The following is a 22,266-nucleotide window of genomic DNA, read 5'->3' on the forward strand; positions in this document are numbered from 1 at the left end:
CCCCTATGTAGTAAATAATCTAATGTTGCCAGATAAAAAAAAGTTATATCTTTTCTGGCGTTTAATTTAATTTAATATTAAATTTTATACAAAATTCTGTTGCTAAATATAAAACTTTGCAAATATACAATAAAGGATGACAATGTTTTTTAAAAGTGATTCATCTGTACCTACTACTTATAAGGATTTTCAATTAGAATTATAATAGGTACATCCCATTTAAATCTGTAAAAATTATGAAAATAAAATGTACTGACAAACATTGTTGAAAATTTACAATTCTTATGCATTTAATAGATTAATCTTAATTTATTCAACTGGTAACCATGAAAATACTTACCTAAAAGCGCATCTTTAAAATGCTGAAATTGTTATCACATAATTTTAGAGGAACTACACGATGTTTTTAATAAAAACCTCATTATTTGAAATACGTTCCATATAAACATAATTGGTATATACCTATATTTCCCAATACTAAAACTACATCTATTCGACTAATAATAGTGACTTATTGTTAATCAATCACAAAACAATATAATAATGTTTTTGTTTTGGAATCCATGTTGGCCTGTGCAGTGGTGTCGCTGAAATGAACAACAGTCTATTAATCTTCGTAGTAGAGAAAAAGGTTTTGTGGTGATATTGGCTTTTCTATTGTTTTCTTTGTAATGGCACAGATAATATAATACCATACTAGTAGTAATGGTATTTGTTGTATTTTAATATAAAATATTGTCAAGAAAAATCGTTCGATTAGTTTTTAATAACACCATTTTTTTTTCAAATTACGATTGAAAAAATAGGTAAACTATGACGAGAGCAGGCATTCTTTGGTGAAGCACATTCTGCATGAATATTGTTCATAATATTGGACACAAAAAATTGACAGGCATTGAGTGAAATGATCCATGAAAAATACTTTATTGCACTCCACAAATTAATTCCTCCCATGTGGAGGGCTCATTGCTAGAAGCGACCAAGTTAACCGGAAAGAAAGCAGTTGAACACTTAAGGATTTGAATATACAACACATAATACCTCAATACTCATCGAAGTACAGCCCCAAACACGCGCTGGCCTCTTGACATCAGCAGCTCAACAGCGCCAACAGCAACGAGCAGTAATAGCAAGGCAAGAAGGGCTAGAATCGCTCGGCAGCGTCTACGGCGCTTCTGACCGCGGGCCAGACGTCTGGATAGTTCCTCGCCTCTTGCTCCGTCCAGAGTGAAGAGGGCGCTGGCCGCCTGAAATTAAAAAGTATATTAATAAACTGTATAAAAAAATGATTAAACTGAGAAACTAAGGTTTAGAACAATCCTATGAGTAATAGATTGTTTAGTAATCGTACCTTTTATTGGCATTATAATAATTATTATTCAGATTGCCATGTAAGGGAAAAATATATTCTAAATAAAAAAAATGTTGCATCTACAAAGCTAGAAAGAAAGCAACAAGGGAAATATTTTTTACACTTAACGTGTCATGTCGTAAAGCTTTGTGTGATGCTCTTTCTCTATAATGTGCAGCTAAATTGAAATATCAATTTAATTTTTGCACGCTCATCTTATCTCGACACGGCATTATGATTGAAGTCGGAGATCTTAATCACTGCGCTTCCAAGGCTCTACAGAACTTAATTTGTAACGTTCGCCAACGGATAAACTTCCCTGCAAATACCGATGACCTTATTATTATAGGGTAGCAAAATTTAATACATTACATACTATTTATATCAAGAAATATAAAGCACTAACATTGTATGCAATTCTTTGTTGGAACGTTCTCACTAAAACCAGCAAATCTGAGCAAAGCTCTAATAATGTTTTGACATTTTCCGGCCGTATATTTCCAAGAGCAATTTAAATAGTCACCTACGAAAGTACTCTTGTTTATTATTATTTATTTAAATCATTTCAACAGCAAATACCTAAATCAAGGACCGACACAAGCAATTAGAGTGTTTGCTGTGGAATTAGCAATTTAGTCGTGCACGAAGTAAGGAAAACGTGATTGATGCCTTTGTGTTTAAGGGCTTACTACACCTACGATACAAATAAATAATTAAGAGCAAACTCATAAAAAAACAATTAATATCGTTCGTCCCTTATTTGTATGCTGTTTGGCCAATTTCAATATTAATATCTCATTAATATTAAGGTTATTTTTAATTATCGGTGAAAGGAGCTCCCGAAATTTGGAGTGAGAGATATTGAATGTGTTTTATGGTCTTGATTGTTTTTGGGTTAGCGTTATGTTGTACATGGACTTCCATTGTCATAGACTCCTTTAAATATCACTTAGAAATATCAGATCTAAACACTCAAGTGACAAATTGGAACAACGGGAGAATACTGTTTTTTTCCTTTATCTATCGTTTAGGTTCTCTCTAACACGTAACATTTCATAAGCAATTTAAATTACGATTTATTACAAATTTTGTCACAGCATACACCTTCCTGAAAATTTTCATGTACCTGAATAATATTAAAATGCCCAATATAATAAGTTTTCAAAGTTAAGCTTCACAATTTAAATTGTAGTTTTAATAACTAAACGAAAAAGTTAGTTATAGCCAAGGTAAGTTATAAAGTTTTCAGATTTTTTTAATATACAATGGAAATCCATTTTGACCACGATTGAATTTTTATTGAGAGAGATGTGTGCTGTTACGTTGGCACTACCTTTATTCCAAATATAATTTATTAAACGTGTACTAAACCTCCATTTACATAAGGACATAGTTCTACATAAGGCTAGTTCAACTATAAAATAAGCATGTATGTTTATCTCCCATTGTTACTAAAACAATTTTCATATAATATTACGTTCTTGACCCGTATTTGTATTTTATTGTCGATTCGCAATCGCAACTGCTTTGTCAATTACATGCTTGATGAGCTCGAGGTATGGAGGTAATATGAATACGTATTGTATTTACTTAACATGTGGTTAAGAATAAAATTGTTCAAGTGCGAATCGATGGAGGTTCAGTACCGTAGAGGTCAAAAACAGAAAAGGGGGCGTCCATAAATTATCTGGTCAGTCAGTCTCAGTCTTTGATCCTCTGTGATGAACAATCTGCCTTCGTTTTCTTATACAGGGTGTAATCGTTAAGAGTGCACAAGCGATTATTCCATATACATATTGAATTCTTTTTTTATTCCATTCAAAGATCTAACGAAAGTAAATGCTACCATACTGAATTGGCCTATCTTTCAGCTTAGCACACAAAAAAATCAAGCATTTTCTGCAATAATAATTCACGTCGCTATGAATAAAAATCTCATCGTAGGTATATAATAGGTGAAAAATTGAAAAAAAACATAATTTCGAAAATACGAAACATCGCATAACCCCCATGTAGGTGATTCGGATAACCTTCTAGGTCCTCTACCTCCCAGCTTCAGTATATCCATACTTTTTGGGACAACCTCTATATGAGCTTTAATTATACAATATACATACCATGACTTGACTTGACTTAAGGTCCTATGGCCCCTATGTGGGGCAGAGGGCGTCCACAGTGCGCCGCCATCGCGTTCGGTCTTGGGCTACGCTCTTCAGCTCCGGCCACGTCAAACCAATCGCCTTAGCCATACCATATACATACCATAGATAATAATTATAATATGTACTATAGTCAGACTGAACAACATTTGGTTTCGTTTCAGAAATACATATAAATTTAATGTATACCTATGAATACGGGTAATGATTTGCAATATAATGAAATATAGTAATTGTCACAGTCTCTTTGAATACGTATCCTCAAAAATGTAATTTTCCTTAATATAAATTTTGTTACGTAATAGACAGTTTTATCGACAAATTTATTACATGTCCTTATAAAACATAACATTATACATATAAGGAGCTGTAAAAACATTGTACATACATATTTATTTATACACTTAAGTGAACATCTTTAATAACATAATAGGACATGGGTAATGGGTATATCTTTTTACGATGTTATAAATTGGAAGACTAAAAAATATTATTATCTACTAAATCGCATATAAATTTTTATTTCTGAAGTCAATCAATCAAGAAACAATGTCTTATCAATCGTATCTATTATATTATGTAGCTTATCAATCAAATGCCTAAAGAAATATCCTGTCAATGTTTTCTATGATCATTGTACTATTGTAAAAGTGTTGTACATATTTGCCAACCTCCTAAATTGCGTAGCAGTCATTCATACTTCTTCAATACTGACAGATTACAACTATGATAGAAGGAATTTGTCACTGAAAAGAACTACATGACCATGCATAGTCTACTCTAAAAAGAAATAAGTATCTATAAAAAATTCATTGATTTTTTGTGGTAGAGCGAATGACGCAAGTTTGTGCCTTGAAGAGTTGAGAGAAAACTATTTATGCGTCCATACGACAAAATATTTATTCACAAATTGAAAATTTATAATGATACAGCTGACGTTTCAATAGATACTACATTAAATTACGTCACACAAATATCTACAAAATGCCACAAACAGTGATCCAGGCAATCAAACATATCCGAAAACAACTTCCATCTTTCCTAACTTTGAGTTCCTTGTAACGATATACCGTGAAGAGTTATATGTTATATCATATAATATGTAATACATATACATATCTATATGATATACGTAGCAAGACAGGTCATAACATTTGACTAGAATGTGAAAGTCGAGCACTATATTACCCTATTTTTAAGAATTACTATTGACGGTTATTATGCACCGAATTTTGCGAAATATTTTAGTGTTCCGTAAAATGTATTATGTAATTAGGTACTATTTTGTTATGTTTAACAATAAACTAAAAAATACATGTCTATCTAAAACCTCATTGGACACATAGACCTTCTAAAAATGTATTTTTCTTTTTCATGAAAAGCTTTCGATTTTTAAAGATTTTAAAACCTGAAAACTTATCCGATTTTCATAAATTATCTAGATACTATATGTGAAATGGATTTAAAGCCTATTATTTATACGCAATATTTAAATATTCACATGAATTATTTGTTTAATTAACACAACATATTATGTTCAAAGCATGCATTACATTATAAATGTAATAAATACTAATTTAATGCAGCTACCGATCTCCATATAATATTAAATCACAAATCATTAGACGCTTGATAAATTACATCAAGATCCGTTCCTAATTGCTCAATATCCACACATCAGTTCTTGTGCTGACGGAAATTAATCACGAATTATTAATAGAGTGAGAAATAGTTTATAATTAATAATTTAAATTGTGAAATTTTGAGGTTCCGTTGCAGACGTGCGTTCAAAAGTTCAACTCAACTTGTATGAGCATTTTGTGATTTAATAGTTTGTTTATAAAGAGTAATAGGCATTAGATTATTGTATTAGGTTAGTTAAAAATGGTGGTCCACAAAGTCGGAATTTATTTTTATTTTCCGACAATTACCGGGGTAAATTTGGTCAACGATTTTGTACGGCATCTGTGTCATATTATTTCAATACTGCTGGATTGAATTTATTATTCCGCAACGCCGTACAAAAATCATAGAGACAAGGGGAAAAAATCTCTACCTGTAATTTCGAATTCTCATCTGCACTCAGTTGGACAGCTTACAAGTGACGGCATAGTGCTGAATCTTATTATTTTATGCTCTTATATCGTTCTAGATAGGTCACCTGGTGGTTCAAATAACCCAGAATTTTTTCAACATGGGCCATGTAGTCTATTATATTTTCAAGTTATTACGAGCGCTTGCATCGCATCTGTCATATACACGTTGCATATAATTTAATCAACCTTATTTCCAATAATACCGTTAAAATAGCAAAATAGAACAGTGTCACGAAGCCTCAGGTTAAATTATAATTGACGGTATATTACAGAATTGATCGTTGCAACATATCATTGTCAAACGCAAGGTAAGAAGTAATTGTTAACTTGTACATATTAAAATTATTGAGGTAACTGTAAGGCTTCAGGCCACTTCAATTTGTCAGTTACTATGACTAATATCACCCGTAATTACCATAGTTCTGTAATAGCTATTATATGCTGAAGTTAACTGCGCGGCTCGACGGAACACAGTGGGGTTTTAGTCGGTAAGAATCCGACATAACCCTTGGCTACTTCCCCGCGGGCCGTGGGTATCTTTGGAAGATTTCCCCACTATAAAAAAAAGCTATGCTGAAGTTAGTACGCTAGGCTTCTAGTACGATCGTGATTATCCAAATACAGAAAAATGTTTGAACAACTGGCTAAGCTAGCTAGCCGTTGTTATAAGGAATAACTAATGCTATTTTTTATACCGATATTCCCACAGGAACATAAGGATTGAAAGGAAATCTCATTCATCTCATCAGTCTTCTCTGCCTAATGCCATAGACGCAAAAAATCTTTGTTCAATAATTTTCAATAGTACTTAATTTGCACCAAATATATTATGCTCAAAATGGCGGTATAATAAATAGGTATTAAAGACTTCAGTTTGAACGAATAAAATACCTACCCACATAATTACCTACCACAGATAACAGATTAAATTACAGATAATAAAAGACCAAAATATAAAACGGATATATTGCAATAACGTCATTTTGTAATATGCATTTCCGTTAATATCATTTCATATTAATTATTTAATTATTGACTGCATTCCAAACGTAAGTATACAATGTTAATTTAATCAAGGTGAAGACTGAGCTTAATTTTAAATGTAATTTAAAACTTTTATAATGAATAATTGACGTTTCGAGCAAGAACGTCTATTGCAATTGAATTCCTAAGTTATGATTAATATCTAATGGTCTGTTATGAAGCAGTGAACAAAACATGATGCACTGAAACTGAACACTGCGAATATCACAAAGCTTATGATGAGCTTATCTTCATTTATAAGTAGTTTGAATAAAAAAGACCAGTTGCAGTGGTATAAAGTATAAACCTATGGATATAATCACTACATAGTATAAAACAAAGTCGCTTTCTCTGTCCCTATATCCCTATGTAGTAAGTATGCTTAAATTTTTAAAACTATGCAACGGATTTTGATCGGTTTTTTTTAAATAGAATGATTCTCACGGAAGGTTTTAGTATTAGGTTTTAGTATATCATTTATTGGGTTTAGACGGGCGAATAATAAAGATTTTTCTCCATACAAAAAAAACTCAACAATTTTATTTCTCAAAAACTATACGCCTAGGGGATTTTTACCATTAGAAAAAGTTGATAGGTGTTCAATTATCTGTCTTGAAAAAAAAATCATTGAATCCTATGTCTATGAAACTTGAATTTGGAACCACTGTGCGTCGCCAGTTATCTTCAGATTAAGTGAAGCCGTACATAGTTTTTTCACCTCAAAACCACAATCCATTTTAAATATTTTAAAAATTATTAAAAGGCTTCAGTATTAAATTACAAGTATTAAATTATAATCACGTATAAGATAGGTACATTACACTCTATATTACGTAACAAGTCGAACGCTAAAAGTTAAAATATTATAGTTATAATAAATATTGAATTTGAGTATTTAGAGAGAAACACTTTCAGCGACACAACAATAGTTTAACGAGGTAATATTATTGGCCATAGTATATGAATAAAGATCAATTTACATTTCTCTAATAATTAAATCAGTAGAGACACCTCTAACCTACACCTACAAAATATTGTGTTAACAAGCCGAGAAATAGGTAGGTAGATACTTCTTCCAATTGTACCCAAATCTGACATAATTAATTCCATAAAACTCCACGTAAAAACATCTTCCAAACCCAAACGCGTAAACATGTTTACACTATTAAAAAATAAAAACATTCCAATAACTACTATCGTAGTACAAATTTGACAAGATAAAATATTTCTCAAATCTTAGACGCGTGCGCAGATCCATCAAACTAATGAGACGTTGCGACAGCCGACACGACGACATCATGTCAAATCTCAAGACCAAAAAACGAAGGAAATATACTTTATGCATGACATTATAGTATCATTAAAATGCGAATGATCTCTGACTATTTGGGGGCTTTAAAATAACAGTATTGCCCCGTTTAGATGGCTGTTTTTATTCCGAAAACACTTTCATAAAAAAACTTGTCATTTTGATTACTAAGGATAACAATACAGAAATAATTTAATCGTTTAATTGTTTTGGCAAACATCTGATTAATTTTGTATCACCTATTTTAATGCGATTAAATTTTATATATGACCTAAAATAATCTTAAGAAACAGGCTCTAACATCTATGACATCTATAAACATTTAACATTTAACTGTTTTTGAGTTTATTGGAACCTTTGAGCATTCTTTTTATTATTGAAAATGGGACAATTTGAAAACGTAATAATGTATACATAATTTAAATATCACAATTATTGCATCATTAAGAACTCTACTTGCACTTATTTTCGAACAATAACTTACATTAAAAACGTTGAAATTGGCATTAACACATTAACCATAAGATTCTAATTACTAGAGATATAATAGTGTACAATTTGCATATCAGTTAAATGCAATCTAATCAACAATTAAATTTTATTGGTACCTAATAAACCAATAAATACAATCCTTTTACTAAAGTTCAAATAGTTGCGTTAGGAATTACTTACATCAACAGCCAACTAAATTCTTCATTTATATAATACTAGTGGTCCGCCCCGGCTTCGCCCGTGGCGCAAATAAAAGCAATAAAAGGTAGCCTATGTCCTTTCTCGGGTATCAATATATCTCCATACCAAATTTCATGCAAATTGGTTCAGTAGTTTAGGCGTGATTGAGTAACAGACAGACAGACAGAGTTACTTTCGCATTTATAATAATATTAAGTATGGATAAGTACTTACAAGTTATTTATAATTATTATACCGTTTATACCCTCCAAAACTCATAAAGAACTTAATCAATCCATAAATCTGTATTTTAATGTTCACCTCAATGTTACTCCTGTAATGAGTGTCGTAAGTTTTACATTATCAAAAATTAACAATTATAATCGACAGTCGTAAAATTAAATAAGCATTAAAAATATTTATATTTTCTTTATTACACGATTTCATAATATCGGGCGATCACAGGCGCCTACTGTATCGATTTGTTTACTTTATCTGTATTTAATTAACGTACGAAAAAGGAAGAAAAAGTTGAAAGCTAATGTCGAAGGAGGTTACAGCGCAATACGTGAATATAACTGAGATTAATGCAATGTTAACACTCGTTTTGTGATCATTAATAACAAAATCTCCAACGCATTTAACGGCAAATGTACCGAAAATATTCCAAGCGCTGGTCACTTCGAGGTTGTTGGTATTCTACAAGAATTTCATTGCGACATCATTATTGGCACAAACGAATTTTAATGTTATTCGAGTGCCAACTAGTAAATACATTGATTATGACCCAAACCTGTATAAGTAACATTATAAAGATTTTGCGTTTGCACAGATAATAAATCTATGAGATGTTTGCTTTGCCGCCTTTTTCATTTATCACTGATGCAAAAAAAAATTCTGACAGCGTTAATTGATTAAATGAAGCATGCACAGATAATTTAGAAAAAAGAAGCATTCGTGGTTTACGAAATCAAAATTCTTCTGCCGATATTTAAGAAGTAAAGGTTATGGGAAACGTTAGAATAACACAATGTTCATGCAATAAGATCGCAGTCATTAATATTATAATTAATTTAAATTTTTAATAATTGAATTAAAATTAAATCTTGAGCTATAATAATTTATGTAGCGATTGTTTGCTGGTCGCACAAACGTACGATCATTTATGTAAGCTTTATGAAATTGGTAAATAATATTTATTTAAGTATAGAATAAAAATTCTAAACTTTAATTTCCATTAAACTTGCGTCAACTATCCAAGTCCCATGTTTTTTTTCTACACTAATATTATAAAGAGGAAAACTTTGTTTGTTTGTTTGATTGTAATGAATAGGCTCATAAACTACTGGACCGATTTTAAAAATTCTTTCACCATTCGAAAGCGAGTAGCATAGGCTAGGTTTTATCCCGGAAATCCCACGGGAACGGGAACTGTGCGGGTTTTTCTTAGAAAACGCGGGCGAAGCCGCAGGCGGAAAGCTAGTCTTTAATAATTATCATCTCCAATAATACGAACTATAATATCATGACCCACCACATTTAAAACTGAGCAAAATATAACGAAAAGACATCCATTTAGAAGCCAATTCAGCTTTACTAATTTAAGCAAAATTGTTTATAGATTTCGAAACATTTTAATACCATCTCAATTAACTATTTAGCCATATAAAATAATTATTTACGGTTTCACTTAAAGCCGGCTACTCACGTACCTGCAGGAGGGGAAATATTGGAATTGCACCCTTAATTGGCTCCTTAATTGTGACGTGTATAGGCGAGCAGGGGCAATTTAGCAACCGCCGTGCAACCATTGTTCCAATATTGCCCCTGCGACAAGTACGTGAGTAGCCGGCTTTACTGAAGGAAGCAAGGATTACATTCACTTCTTGTAATCTAAAAGCTTGTTCATATTATGATTGGGCAATTGAAACTAGGTGATTTACATTAAACGTCGTTAAAGTCAAATATTTAGTTCCTACGCAATTATTCCGCAAGTCTACCAAATTAGTTTGAGACAAATTGTAAATAGCTTACGTTTATGAAATACGGAAAGACATTGATGTGTACAAGCTAAAATAGGGTCTTGATTCTAGTGAGCATTTAACAAAACTAAAAAGTTAGGTCCAGCTTATAAAAGTGAATATAATGAGCTACAGCTGCTGTAAAGAGCATTTTTGTTCAAAAAAAGCTTGAGTGTCCTTAAAAATTAAAAAAAGTCGTTATTTTCTTCAATCTCATCTTTCGATGAGGATAAGCATATCTATCTATACAATATAAAGTTGATTGTCAAAGCCATTCAGAAGTTTGTATCTGTATAAAATATGAAAATGTTGAAGATTTATTCTTACCAGTATTAGAATCGTAATGATTCGTGCATTACCTTCATGAAAGATTTATAACTGCATGCACCTGATCATAAACAAAACAATCCAAACATTTTCAAGCGAGATTGATTTATTCACATCATTTGGAGTCTTTAGGGTCCTTCACTAGGGCCGCTACATTATATATTATATTTTGAAATTGAATTTTTGTGTAAGTACTGAAATATTCTGCCAAGTTTACTCGAAGCAGTTTATTTAAGAATGGCCAATAATTTATTATTATAAATGTTAAGCTTGCACACATACCTATCTATTATAGTTCATTTTATTCTCAAAATTAACTTATTATTGTAATATACAAAATATGAAATCCATTAACAAGGTGCATTATAAAACTTTTAAGCCTCTGGGAGGATACAAAATTAATATGGGAACCTTTCGTTGACTTGCATTATTTTTATGCCCTTTCCATGTAACCTGTCCCGTACTACTCAAAACTGATCGTTCAGTATCACATTAAAATACTATAGGTAAATGGTTATGTATTGATCTCTGTACATAAAAATGAATTCTTATTTCTCTTGGCCATGGAATACCAATTTCTTATTTGGATGTATTCCTTATTGTCCGGAGAAGGATCGTATGAAAGCAAATATTTTATTAGATTAAGAAAATGCGAAAGTTTACGGCTATTTTAACATTCTCGGGTTTAAGAATTCACACTAAACAATCCGTCGATTGTCGGGTTAGTTATGAATATTACATTATTTCTTTTCTACCGTCCCAATAAATGAATTTAAATAAACCTTTTCTAATTTACAAACATAGCCTATTATTATAAACCAATAATAACTAAATATTATAAAGCTGAAGAATTTGTTTGTTTGAACGCGCTAATCTCGGGAACTACTGGTCCGATTTGAAAAATTCCTTCGGTGTTAGATAGCCCATTTATCGAGGAAGGCTATATAATCCTTATGGATATCTATATATTATCTCGTTGAAACTATCAGGAGCGGAGTACTGCAGGTAAAACCGCGGAGCACATCTAGTAACCTAATAATTCAACAATTAGACCATCACAATTACAACATCAATGATGAATTCATAGTCAAACATCAATTAACATTAACAGAGATGTTAAGCATGTAACCCATGTTGTCTGTCATGTAAACGCAAATTACTGATCATAGCTATTGTTTTAAATAATTGAGTAACACCAGTCGTTTGTCGGACGGTATCCGTTCTCCGTCCTTCGTAGTTTGTCATACATTCGCTTCTTTGTACTTTGATCGTCTTACCAATTTACTGCAATCATTTGCTGGCTATTACAGTATTATATTATTACCTATTTCACAATATATGGCACGAATAGTTAATTATAATGGCCATAGTGCTCTTTTGTGGATTGCGTAAGACGTGATTGTGAAGGAAACATAGGTGATCATTAGAACACTGAAAACCTATTATAATGGCAACAATTAGCGTTTTTATATAGGTATTTTTCAAATAAGCATTTTTATTATAATTTATAATCGTAATTTAATTTATAAGTATTTTTGGTAACATACAGGCATAATAAATTAAAGGTATTTAGAGCTTCTGACTATTCTGTGAATCGTGTGTTTGTACAATTATTTTTATAATATTGCTAAACAAGCTGTTCATGTTTATAAATAAAATTGAATCAAGTATCGTAACGTATTAAAATAAGTTGCTCGAGGATTAAAATACAATAATCAATTATATGTATACTTAAAGCTCAATTGATCATACATTCGTAAAGTGAAAAATTTGCCGAGTTCGCGAAACGAGTACAGTCGTGTGAATAATATGATTTTTTTTAATATAATTTTTTTTTTAATATAATTTTTTTGTAAAGTTTATACAATTACTAAGCAGGTAGTAACTAGTAATGTAAATCATAATATTATGCCGTACGTATAAACAATTGCACAATTTTCCTCGGTTATATAACATTTTTTGATGATTTATTTTCTAATCTCGTTGTCATATAAAATTATTTTATGTAAGTTTATTTCTATTACGTTTATGAAAAAACTACCCGGACCACACAGCGCCACTCGCATGGTATCCGATTAAAAAGTAGCTTTTGTGCTACCTAGTCCAAACAAAATCTACCTGTGTACGCAATTTCAACCAGATGATCTGCTGTTTTTGCGTCAAATAGTAACAAACATACATGATACGAACTCTCACTTTTTTTAGGATTTATTTTTTATATATTTGATCAAAAAAGTATAGATTTTTTTTTAATATAGTAAAATATAGACGTTCTGTCGATGACAGTACAGTTTGGTGAAGCGTGTCGCAAGCCCCTGCGGCAAGGCAGCCCGCGGTCGCCAACGTGTTCGTTGATCATTAATTAATTAGGCTTAATCATTGCGAGCACTAGACACATTCTATCGACTTGATATATAACACTTTCGAACGAGTACTGTGTGACGTCACAATTTGGAAGTCAAAAACTATGCTTGAACCAGTTAAATGTAAGCTTTGAATGTAAGGCAACTGTTAAGGCAAAAGTTAGGGTATGATAATTTTTCTGGTGGATAAGTTAGTGCATAAACAATTACGAAATGGCTGACGAAATGTCATGAGTTTAGATCTCAACTTTTTTATCACTGGAGTAAATCTGACTGCAACAGGTTACTTTAATGTTTTATGTTTATGCTTAAATTGAGATTAGGATTGATTGTATAAAAAGATTTGTGTTGAACTTAGTTAAGATAACATACATCATTATAAATTAGTATATCTTTAAGTCAATAATTACGACCGTTATTTATCAAACAACCCATTCAAATAATGACATAATTAGTCAATAATTCTAACAAACAATAATTACACGTTGCCAGACATTAAAATAAGGTCGTGCAATAAAAATATATTTTTAACTGGCAATAATTTAAGTATTAACAGGGTTCCTAGACCGTTAACAGCGTAATATTTTATCGTTAATCGACCAACATCGATTAATCGTACAGAACAATACTGATAGTATCTCGATTAAATGATAAATGATACTATATATTATTGTTTATTAAGTTATTGCCCGAGGTGTTGAAATATAAATAAGTCTCTTAATTAGTCTTGAATACAAGAATTTATTATTCTGTTATGACAGCTGTATTGTTCTTAAATATATAAAGAGGAATATTAATTATTATTAAAAGGTATTTTTTATGATAAACCCGATACTAAATACTCGCAGTAAATAGCTAAGAAATTAATAAAAAATAATGACACTCATTCATCTTATTTCGACCCATCATGCCCATCATGTCATTTTATTCTCATAGATAAGCGTAAAACACAGAAATTATAAAGACGAATTTCCTCATACGTGAAATATTAAAATGTATCACTTGCCTATATAAAAAAAGAATGCCCAACTACATACGCAAGTAATGTGCAAGTAACATCCAGAAATGTCCTTATCGGAAAATGCATATCAATTGAAAATATAAGCGCATCATTTGTTATAAGGTTGGCGTGCATACAGCACCTTCGCATTATATTTGAACCTTATTACAATGGAATAAGAGTGATAAACAAATAGTTTATTAATTGATATGCAGAACATTGTTTTGGTTGCCACACATTGCTCTTGAACTAGATTCACCCGCAAATGTAGTGGAAAGGTTTAGTGTTGGGCAATTTACATTTGATTAGGGCTTTTTTCATATTTTTATACTAGCTGTGCCCGCGGTTTCACCCGCAGTGCCCCGCTCCTGTTAGTTTTAGCGTGAACATTTGTAGCCTATAGCCTTCCTCGATAAATGGGCTATCTAACACTGAAATAATTTTTCAAATCAGACCAGTAGTTCCGGAGATTAGCACGTTCAAACAAAGTCTTCATCTTTATAATATTAGTCATTATAGATGCGAGCATTTTGAAAAACAAATATTATGACCATAATTGTACCAAATGTGAAAAAGATATTGTGTTAAAGAATTGATCACATAATTAATTTTTATATGTATATACCACTAGCCGCGCGTGTTGACCCGGGATAAAATAAAATATAGCCTGTGACAATTTTTAAATCAGTCCAATTATAGTTTCGGAACCTTATACCTACCAAACAAGAAAACAAAGCTTTCCGCTTTATTATATTAGTGTAGATGAAAGAAAACTATAAGACGTAGGTATATAAGATAACAATGTTAAATGATAATACAATATTTTTCACGTACCTAGTAGTTTTTGACATACATATTTTAAGTATAAAAAATCGGTTAAAAAAAGAACTATAAAATCTGACCTTTTAAGTCGATGACGTTCGGGAAGTAGGTACTATAACAATTACTCAAAAAAAATCCTCAATTTACTTCTGAATGAAGTTAAAATTGTAAGTAAGTAATAAAGATGATAATCGTTGTGGATGTTACAAATTACGCCGCGCCGGCTAGATTTGTTGTGCGTTTTCGCAACTCTTGCGCCATTTTCTGAGTAGATTAAGAATCTTTAGATTGATTCCATGGAAACATTTGCATGTAACTTACAAGGTCCGATATTATGTAGAATACGGTAAAGGTTAGTTGATTTTAAGAAGAAATGAAAAGTCAATAATAATTTTGAAATCTGTGTCTTATTGAGAGGAAACCAATAGAAATTTTCTTGCGAAATTTTAATATTCAATATACGTCTTTTTCAGCATTCTAGAGAAACAAAGCACAACTCACCAATAAAGACATGCCCGTCGCTTTCGGCATCATGGTGACGTCACCAGGTCGCACGCCAGGCCCGCAGTACGGCAGCGAGGGCCCGCGGTTAGGGACCGACGGCTCATGCAGCGCAAGTAGGGCCGCATGTAGCCGGGCCCTGGCTGCGCTCATACCTCCCGCCCCTCGTACTGCTGCTTCTACTACCTGGTTTACGTCCTTTTCCCAGCTAGATGGAGGAATAAAATACAAAATTGTATATCATATAAATCAGATTAGAAATTAATATCATTCACTATAGAGCACAGAGGGCTCAAAGCTGAAATACATTTAAAATAACCATTGTATTGATTCATATAATTGTAAAAATCTTCTAATTTAGTTCGAATATTTTCACCAATACCAATTTAACAATATAACTAGCGTTTAGCTACTATTATGTATTCTGTGATATAACTATAACTTTAACGTACCGACAGCCACCTAAACAGGAGCGAATATCTTCTTTCAGGCTTCTAGATAAAGTGCACGGAGGGGTGCCATCAGAATCGGAGGGGCTTTGAGATCCATTTTTATCTTCCGACAATCGTATCGGCTCCGGGTCGTATTGCTCATTCTTTGGTAAATTGGGAGACACCCGACCGTGGCTACCTGCACCGCTGCCATAACCTGAATATGGAAATTGATTGAACTCATATGTGATCAAAATGTCAATTAAACTATGCATCACGAATAAATGTTGCTTGTTGATTGTTTCATGAGAAGTTTTTTAACGGAACAATTAGCAAATATTCTTATATCATTTAACACCCACTAATAATTCAAACTCTAATGTTTTTAATAAATTCAATATCGTAACCTGTTTAAACGAAAAACTAATTGGATAATAAAATGTCAAAGATCCTAACATTGGCTACCTGAAGAGGTAGAAGGCGCCCGTCTAGGAGTGCACGGCTCCTCCCCGACCTCCACTACATCTTCGGGTTCTAGGGAGTCCACAATTATGACTACCTCCTGTTCCTCCTCCTCTGTGTACAGCGGGTTTGATCTGAAACAATAATGCATCGTTGAAAGTCTGAAATCAAAACTAAGATCAACTAAATGCGAAATATCTAGTACCAGAACATTATTGTACTGGTACTAGATAGGTAGATAGGTATGTGTGATAAAGCAAAGCCTTAACATACTAATAGTTATGATAAATTCGATGAAAGTCTCGGTCGTGATGGATCTATTCTTACTAATATTATACATATACTCTGATATATACAAAATGAACACCTGTAACCACCAATAATAACACAGAACATACATTTCACTAGAAGGCAAGCGTCTTTTAACAGTTTCAATCGAGCGTGTTTAAATTATTATATTATGTAGAAGCGTGGCGCTTGCCATAAAATGACAGAGAAATTGCCTATCATTTGGAGCTATAAAAACTATCCTGAGATAATCTAACATACTGGTTTCTCAAACAATCCATCTTTAGAAGGATTCTTAAAGAATACAAATGGTGTGGTTAAATATTTTGAAGTCATTCACCTTTTAACCCAACACTAAACTAAACAAACAATAGAGTGTATTTGCAAATGTGGAAATCGCTCCTCGGGGGATTATGCAAACCATTCTGTCATATCGGTATGCAATACCTTTTATTTTAATCAAGTATTAGTAATAAGAAAAACAAACAAGTTAGCGAAGCTATGTTAGAATGGGGGACAAATTTGGTTAATTGTAAAGTTGGAATCCTTAACTGTTATACTTAAAACCATATCAGACGAGGTTTAATTTAATTAAGGATTTGGTATTATATGTATACGTAGTATATTATTATTAGTCTGTGGTATTATGAGTTTCTGTTAGAACTTTGTTGAATGGTGTGCTTGCAAATGCGATTTTTATTTAGTTTGTTAGACCCATGAGCTTCCTTTTATACCCGATAATGTGTCCATAAGTGAGTCAAGTCATGATTAAAGAATGGGCAATTTTAGAAACGCAATCTTACAGATTCTGATTACGGATAGATGTGTGCAGTCTCACAAAGTCGCAAATTATTTACGGCTGGCACAACGCATCAATGAATCAACAAAATGACTTCCTATTCAATTTCATAGAAACCAAGCAATTCCACTATTGTTTATTTTATTGTCGCTGCCTTTGTTTTCCAATGGCGTCTAATGGACACATGTTCAAGGCACATCAAATATAAATTACTGACATACATCAGTGCACAGTCACAATCATATTTTAGGTTCTTTATATAGAAAAGTAACATAAAAATGTTCATACCTAAAGGTTAGAAGGAAATCCTCATTATCTAATAATACTTATATGGGTATCACAAGAATCAAAGAGTCAATTATGCAAAGTTCTACTTTAACAAGTAGAAAGTTATTCATGTCATTACAATACTTATAGAGACTTATAGTATCGATCTCATTAAAGTGTTTTTATCTTTGTTTGATTGATTGATTTCATACCGTGTGGTTGCAGAACAGGTAATGAACACTTCTGATTTTCCAAAACGTTCATATTGCTGCGAAACTGGGTGAAATTCGTGTGTTTTTATAGTTTCTGCAATACTCATTTTTAAATCCTCTTTCATAATCATCAATAAACTTTCGAAAAAAAGGATACAAAAGCTGAAAATATAAAATTTCGAAAATGGGACAGTCCATAACAATAAATAGTTGATTGACCAATTACTTCCCAATGCCTTCTCGAATATATAATATCATCTAGAATAACACATCGATAAAGACTATGCTAGGCAAGTTACCTAACATGAACCAAATACGGTACCTATTGTCTATCAAGCTTCATCAAAAGGTCATCCTCTCACCATAACACATCATCCACAGGTCACGAGTCACGACAACCTGTCACGGTATGTACGTAACGACAGTAGTTGGTGATGACTATTATGAAACTATTTTCACCGGCGGGAATACGAATATATTAGGATGGATTGACTGTCATTGAATTCTTTAACGCTTATTGGTCGTTATTGTGTAAGATATTGTTGAATTAATGAGTTATATTTTGAGGTGTATAACATTTAAATGATAAATGAATACGTACAACGACTAAAGGTGTTGGTACTTAATTTTATGTAACTTTAGTTACGTTGGAGTAGTTAGATATTTGAAATTATTAGAAAAGCCTTAACCTCACATTATGTTGCGTCCTTAACCCTTGCTCATTTGATTTCGAGAAACATAACTACATAAGATGAAAAAAAAGCCAAATGCCAATATTTTTAAAGAACAACATTGTTAACATAGTTTCTATGTTATTACCTCCGTCTTTAACCAGTAGCATTTAACACAGAAGTATTCAGATCTTCAAGCAAATATTCGCCTATTTATTTATGAACAGTGGTGATAAAATAAGATCAAGCTATAATCAAGCGCACCTGTTCCTTTGCTTGACCTGCTGTAAAGAAAACAATTGTCACAGGAATATATGGGTAGCAATTAGCAAAATATGGCCTATGGAGGTGGGAAGTAGGATTACATGCTGGATCTTCGCCATAGTGCTCTTCATCGGTATTATGATAATTTTGGTCTGGCAAACCAACATGGCATTAAGAAAATGAAGTGTTCTTATTATTTAAATCCTGGCATTCTAGAATGGCATAAGTTCCTACCGTGTAACATGTTATTTAAACTTTAAATAAATACATATCATAAATAGCTACCTGAGTACCGGCGGCATGTCATCGAGCGCACGCAGCGGGTGCGGGGCGTGCGACGGCGCGTTCGCGGCGGGGGCGCGCCGCCCGCACGCGCACGCCTCGCTCTCGCGTCGCCCTCCACCCTGGAAGAGATAGTTTATAAGTTATGGAATTTGGGTGCTATCCCCCGCAAGAAAGTACATTGTTGGTAAACTATTCAGTGCACAAATTCTTTACCTATAGTTATGCACACGAATTTCCTATTGTTTTCATAAATGAAAAAGTTGGTAAGTCTGTCTGTCAAGAAAACCGCTGAAATAATATTTAGCACACTTTTTTAGCGAAACTTTCAACAAAGTTATTGTCTTAAGAATAATTAATGTGCAATAAAATTGATACGAATATTAGTAGAGAGTACAAAAAAAATCCTTGACGATTTTTAAACCGTGAGTGCGGCCGTCTCCTTCAGTTTCCCTTATTCACAAGGTTGTAGGGTTATTGTGATTTGCTGCGGCCGTATCAAAATGATTCCAATATGTACACGTCCATTTACATGCAATAAATGAGACTCAATTCTAAATTGATACCCTAACAAATCAGACTTCAAATTGCTCACGGAAGATGGAGGTAATTCATTGAATTCCTGTATGGACTTGAATATCAAATAATAAGGACACGTGCCAATGCATGCGTATTCAAATTCATTTAAATGACAATAAGTTAAACATCTACTAGTATACAAATGGCATGGTCGGTAATTGTTTAATTATATTTTATTACTTTCATGGTTCGACCACGTTCGCCATTTTAAATAGAGACGATTCTTTTATTTATTTACTTGCTATCTCTTAAAGCTTTTTAGCACCTCTTTCATTATAGTTAGTGCTTATAACGACACTTTTAACTGCACCATCACAATCGTTAACCATCAATTAAATAAAAAAAACAAAGATTGGTTGCACTCCGGAAGACTCCGGGAGTGCCGGCACAAGTGAAAACTTGATTATTAACGTTCAGCATGTTTGATATTTTGGAATGGTATCCGTCTTACGCATGGAATATAAGGGCTAAAAAAAAAACATCCGTCTTACGCTTTTTCGATCAGGCCACGTGTCCTGACGCGAGCTTAAGATTTTACCTATACCCAACGCCGCTAAATAATTTTTCACTTCAAAAAATTAAAACTAGCAGAAATAGATTTATATCTGAGAATAGCAGTTGTACTAAATTGCTTAATTATTTTATAACTTTATCGATTGGATTAATAGGAACTAGGTTGCATTGATGATTTCATCCAAACGCCGATAAAAAATACATATTATTATGATTGTAACAAACAAAATCTATATTTGCTTTTCAAACGTATTATTATCTACAAATACCCGCACTTAACAACACAAATTATAGTGATTATATTATAAAGCTTAATTACATTACCTTGAATAAATTCGATTGTCTAAACTGACCTTAACGTTTAGATATGAAGAAAATGTTTTAAATAAATTGTTTTAATTAAATTAGTGAGGGGTCTCATGGAACATCATAAGCCCTAGTTGCTCTTCGAAGGCTTGTCGTGAACGAGCGTTTAACAGCTAGCATTAAAACCCTACGCAATTTGCTTTTTATTCCATAGTTACAAATATAACAATCGAAATTAAATGTATAGTGTTCACTGCATGAAAAACATTGCAAGATAGTTCTTAGATTACATGTCTTTTCTTAATTCATTTTCATTTCAAAATAAAATATCTATGTGATTTAATAGACACATGAATTAGCTAAAAATTTAATCAATTTGGCGAAGACATTGTTCAGAAGATCAGAAGAGTTCTTGTTACGAAATGTTATCAAGATGAAGTATGTTAAGAAGATATTAAAACTATTATACAAAAAATCAATACAAAGGTTTAATAAGAATCGCTGACTCGTCCGTACACGGTACATCGCCTAACAAATCGACTATTATTCTCGATAATTGTCTGTCCACTTACGCAATTATTTTGAACATGGTTTATGAATACGCACGTATTATAAAGATGGCTTACTTCGATCGAACAATAATGTCGTTGATCATGTATGCCCTTTAATTAGTCGATTTTATGAAATATGTTTATGAGTCGAGCAATGAAATATTAAATCACGATCGTCAATATAAATGGATAGAGCAGCATAGAGCAGATAAATTTAATTTAATTATGTTCTATTAACGAATAACCTTAATACCAATATTATTTTAGTAATAATATGTGATATTAAAATTCAAAGTTATTAATTATAATTCAGATAGTTAACTTTTTAGCTTCCTTCTTACTTTTTATTTCCCTTCTCGAAGCGATGTTTGACTTTTCTTCTATCACTACATAGGTAGTATAAAACAAAGTCGCTTTCTCTGTCCCTATGTCCCTTTGTATGCTTAAATCTTTTAAACTACGCAACGGATTTTGATGCGGTTTGATTTAATAGATATAGTGGTTGTCGAGGAAGGTTTAAGTATATAATTTGTTAGGTTTTAGGCAAAGCGAGCGAAGCCGCGGGCGGAAAGCTATAAACTCATGCTTTATTTTCATACTCATTCAATTAATCGTTTATTTGGATTTAATTGGAAACATTTGAGTATTATTAAAAGAAAAAATATACCGGCCGAATTGAGAACCTCCTCCTTTTTTTGAAGTCGGTTTATAATACACATTGCAAAGAATATAATAAGAATAAAAGATGACATAGTATAGCGCATAGCAGTTACAAATCGACATGACATGAGTGCACCTAACCATATGACACTGCCCCAGTTTGAGCTGTCTCGACGCATTTTGTAATATCATAACTGTTGTTTTATAACGCTATTGTGTACGTAACGTATTCGTTACGGTGATATAAGTTGGCCATTACCATACGGTATATGTAGTGTCATTACTGGGAGGTTAAAAGACTAAACACACTAATATTTAAGTCTCTATGAAAGTCAGT

The 22,266-nt window shown here is 32.4% G+C and overlaps 1 protein-coding gene across 2 annotated transcripts in view; it reads right to left on the bottom strand.

Annotated features, from left to right (window-relative positions):
* Window positions 1–1,041: 1,041 nt before the first annotated feature.
* The window catches only part of LOC149901681 (uncharacterized), a 50,264-nt gene continuing 29,039 nt past the window's right edge, over window positions 1,042–22,266 (bottom strand). Inside the window, exons 2-6 of one of the 2 annotated variants that reach the window (XM_090110847.1) lie at window positions 19,324–19,442; window positions 16,532–16,671; window positions 16,097–16,292; window positions 15,645–15,852; window positions 1,042–1,247 (exon numbers count right to left, since the gene is read on the bottom strand). In XM_090110847.1, coding sequence (XP_089966973.1) covers window positions 1,050–1,247; window positions 15,645–15,852; window positions 16,097–16,292; window positions 16,532–16,671; window positions 19,324–19,340 — 759 coding nt within the window. In that variant the 5' untranslated portion in view covers window positions 19,341–19,442 and the 3' untranslated portion in view covers window positions 1,042–1,049. The remainder of the gene's footprint in view (window positions 1,248–15,644; window positions 15,853–16,096; window positions 16,293–16,531; window positions 16,672–19,323; window positions 19,443–22,266) is intronic. The other variant, XM_090110848.1, reaches the window with a different exon arrangement.

The sequence above is a fragment of the Colias eurytheme genome, chromosome 16, assembly GCF_061535395.1.
Source record: "Colias eurytheme isolate Ceu_HAF_F1 chromosome 16, ilColEury1 Martin Lab GWU primary, whole genome shotgun sequence".
Taxonomy (NCBI): domain Eukaryota; kingdom Metazoa; phylum Arthropoda; class Insecta; order Lepidoptera; family Pieridae; genus Colias; species Colias eurytheme.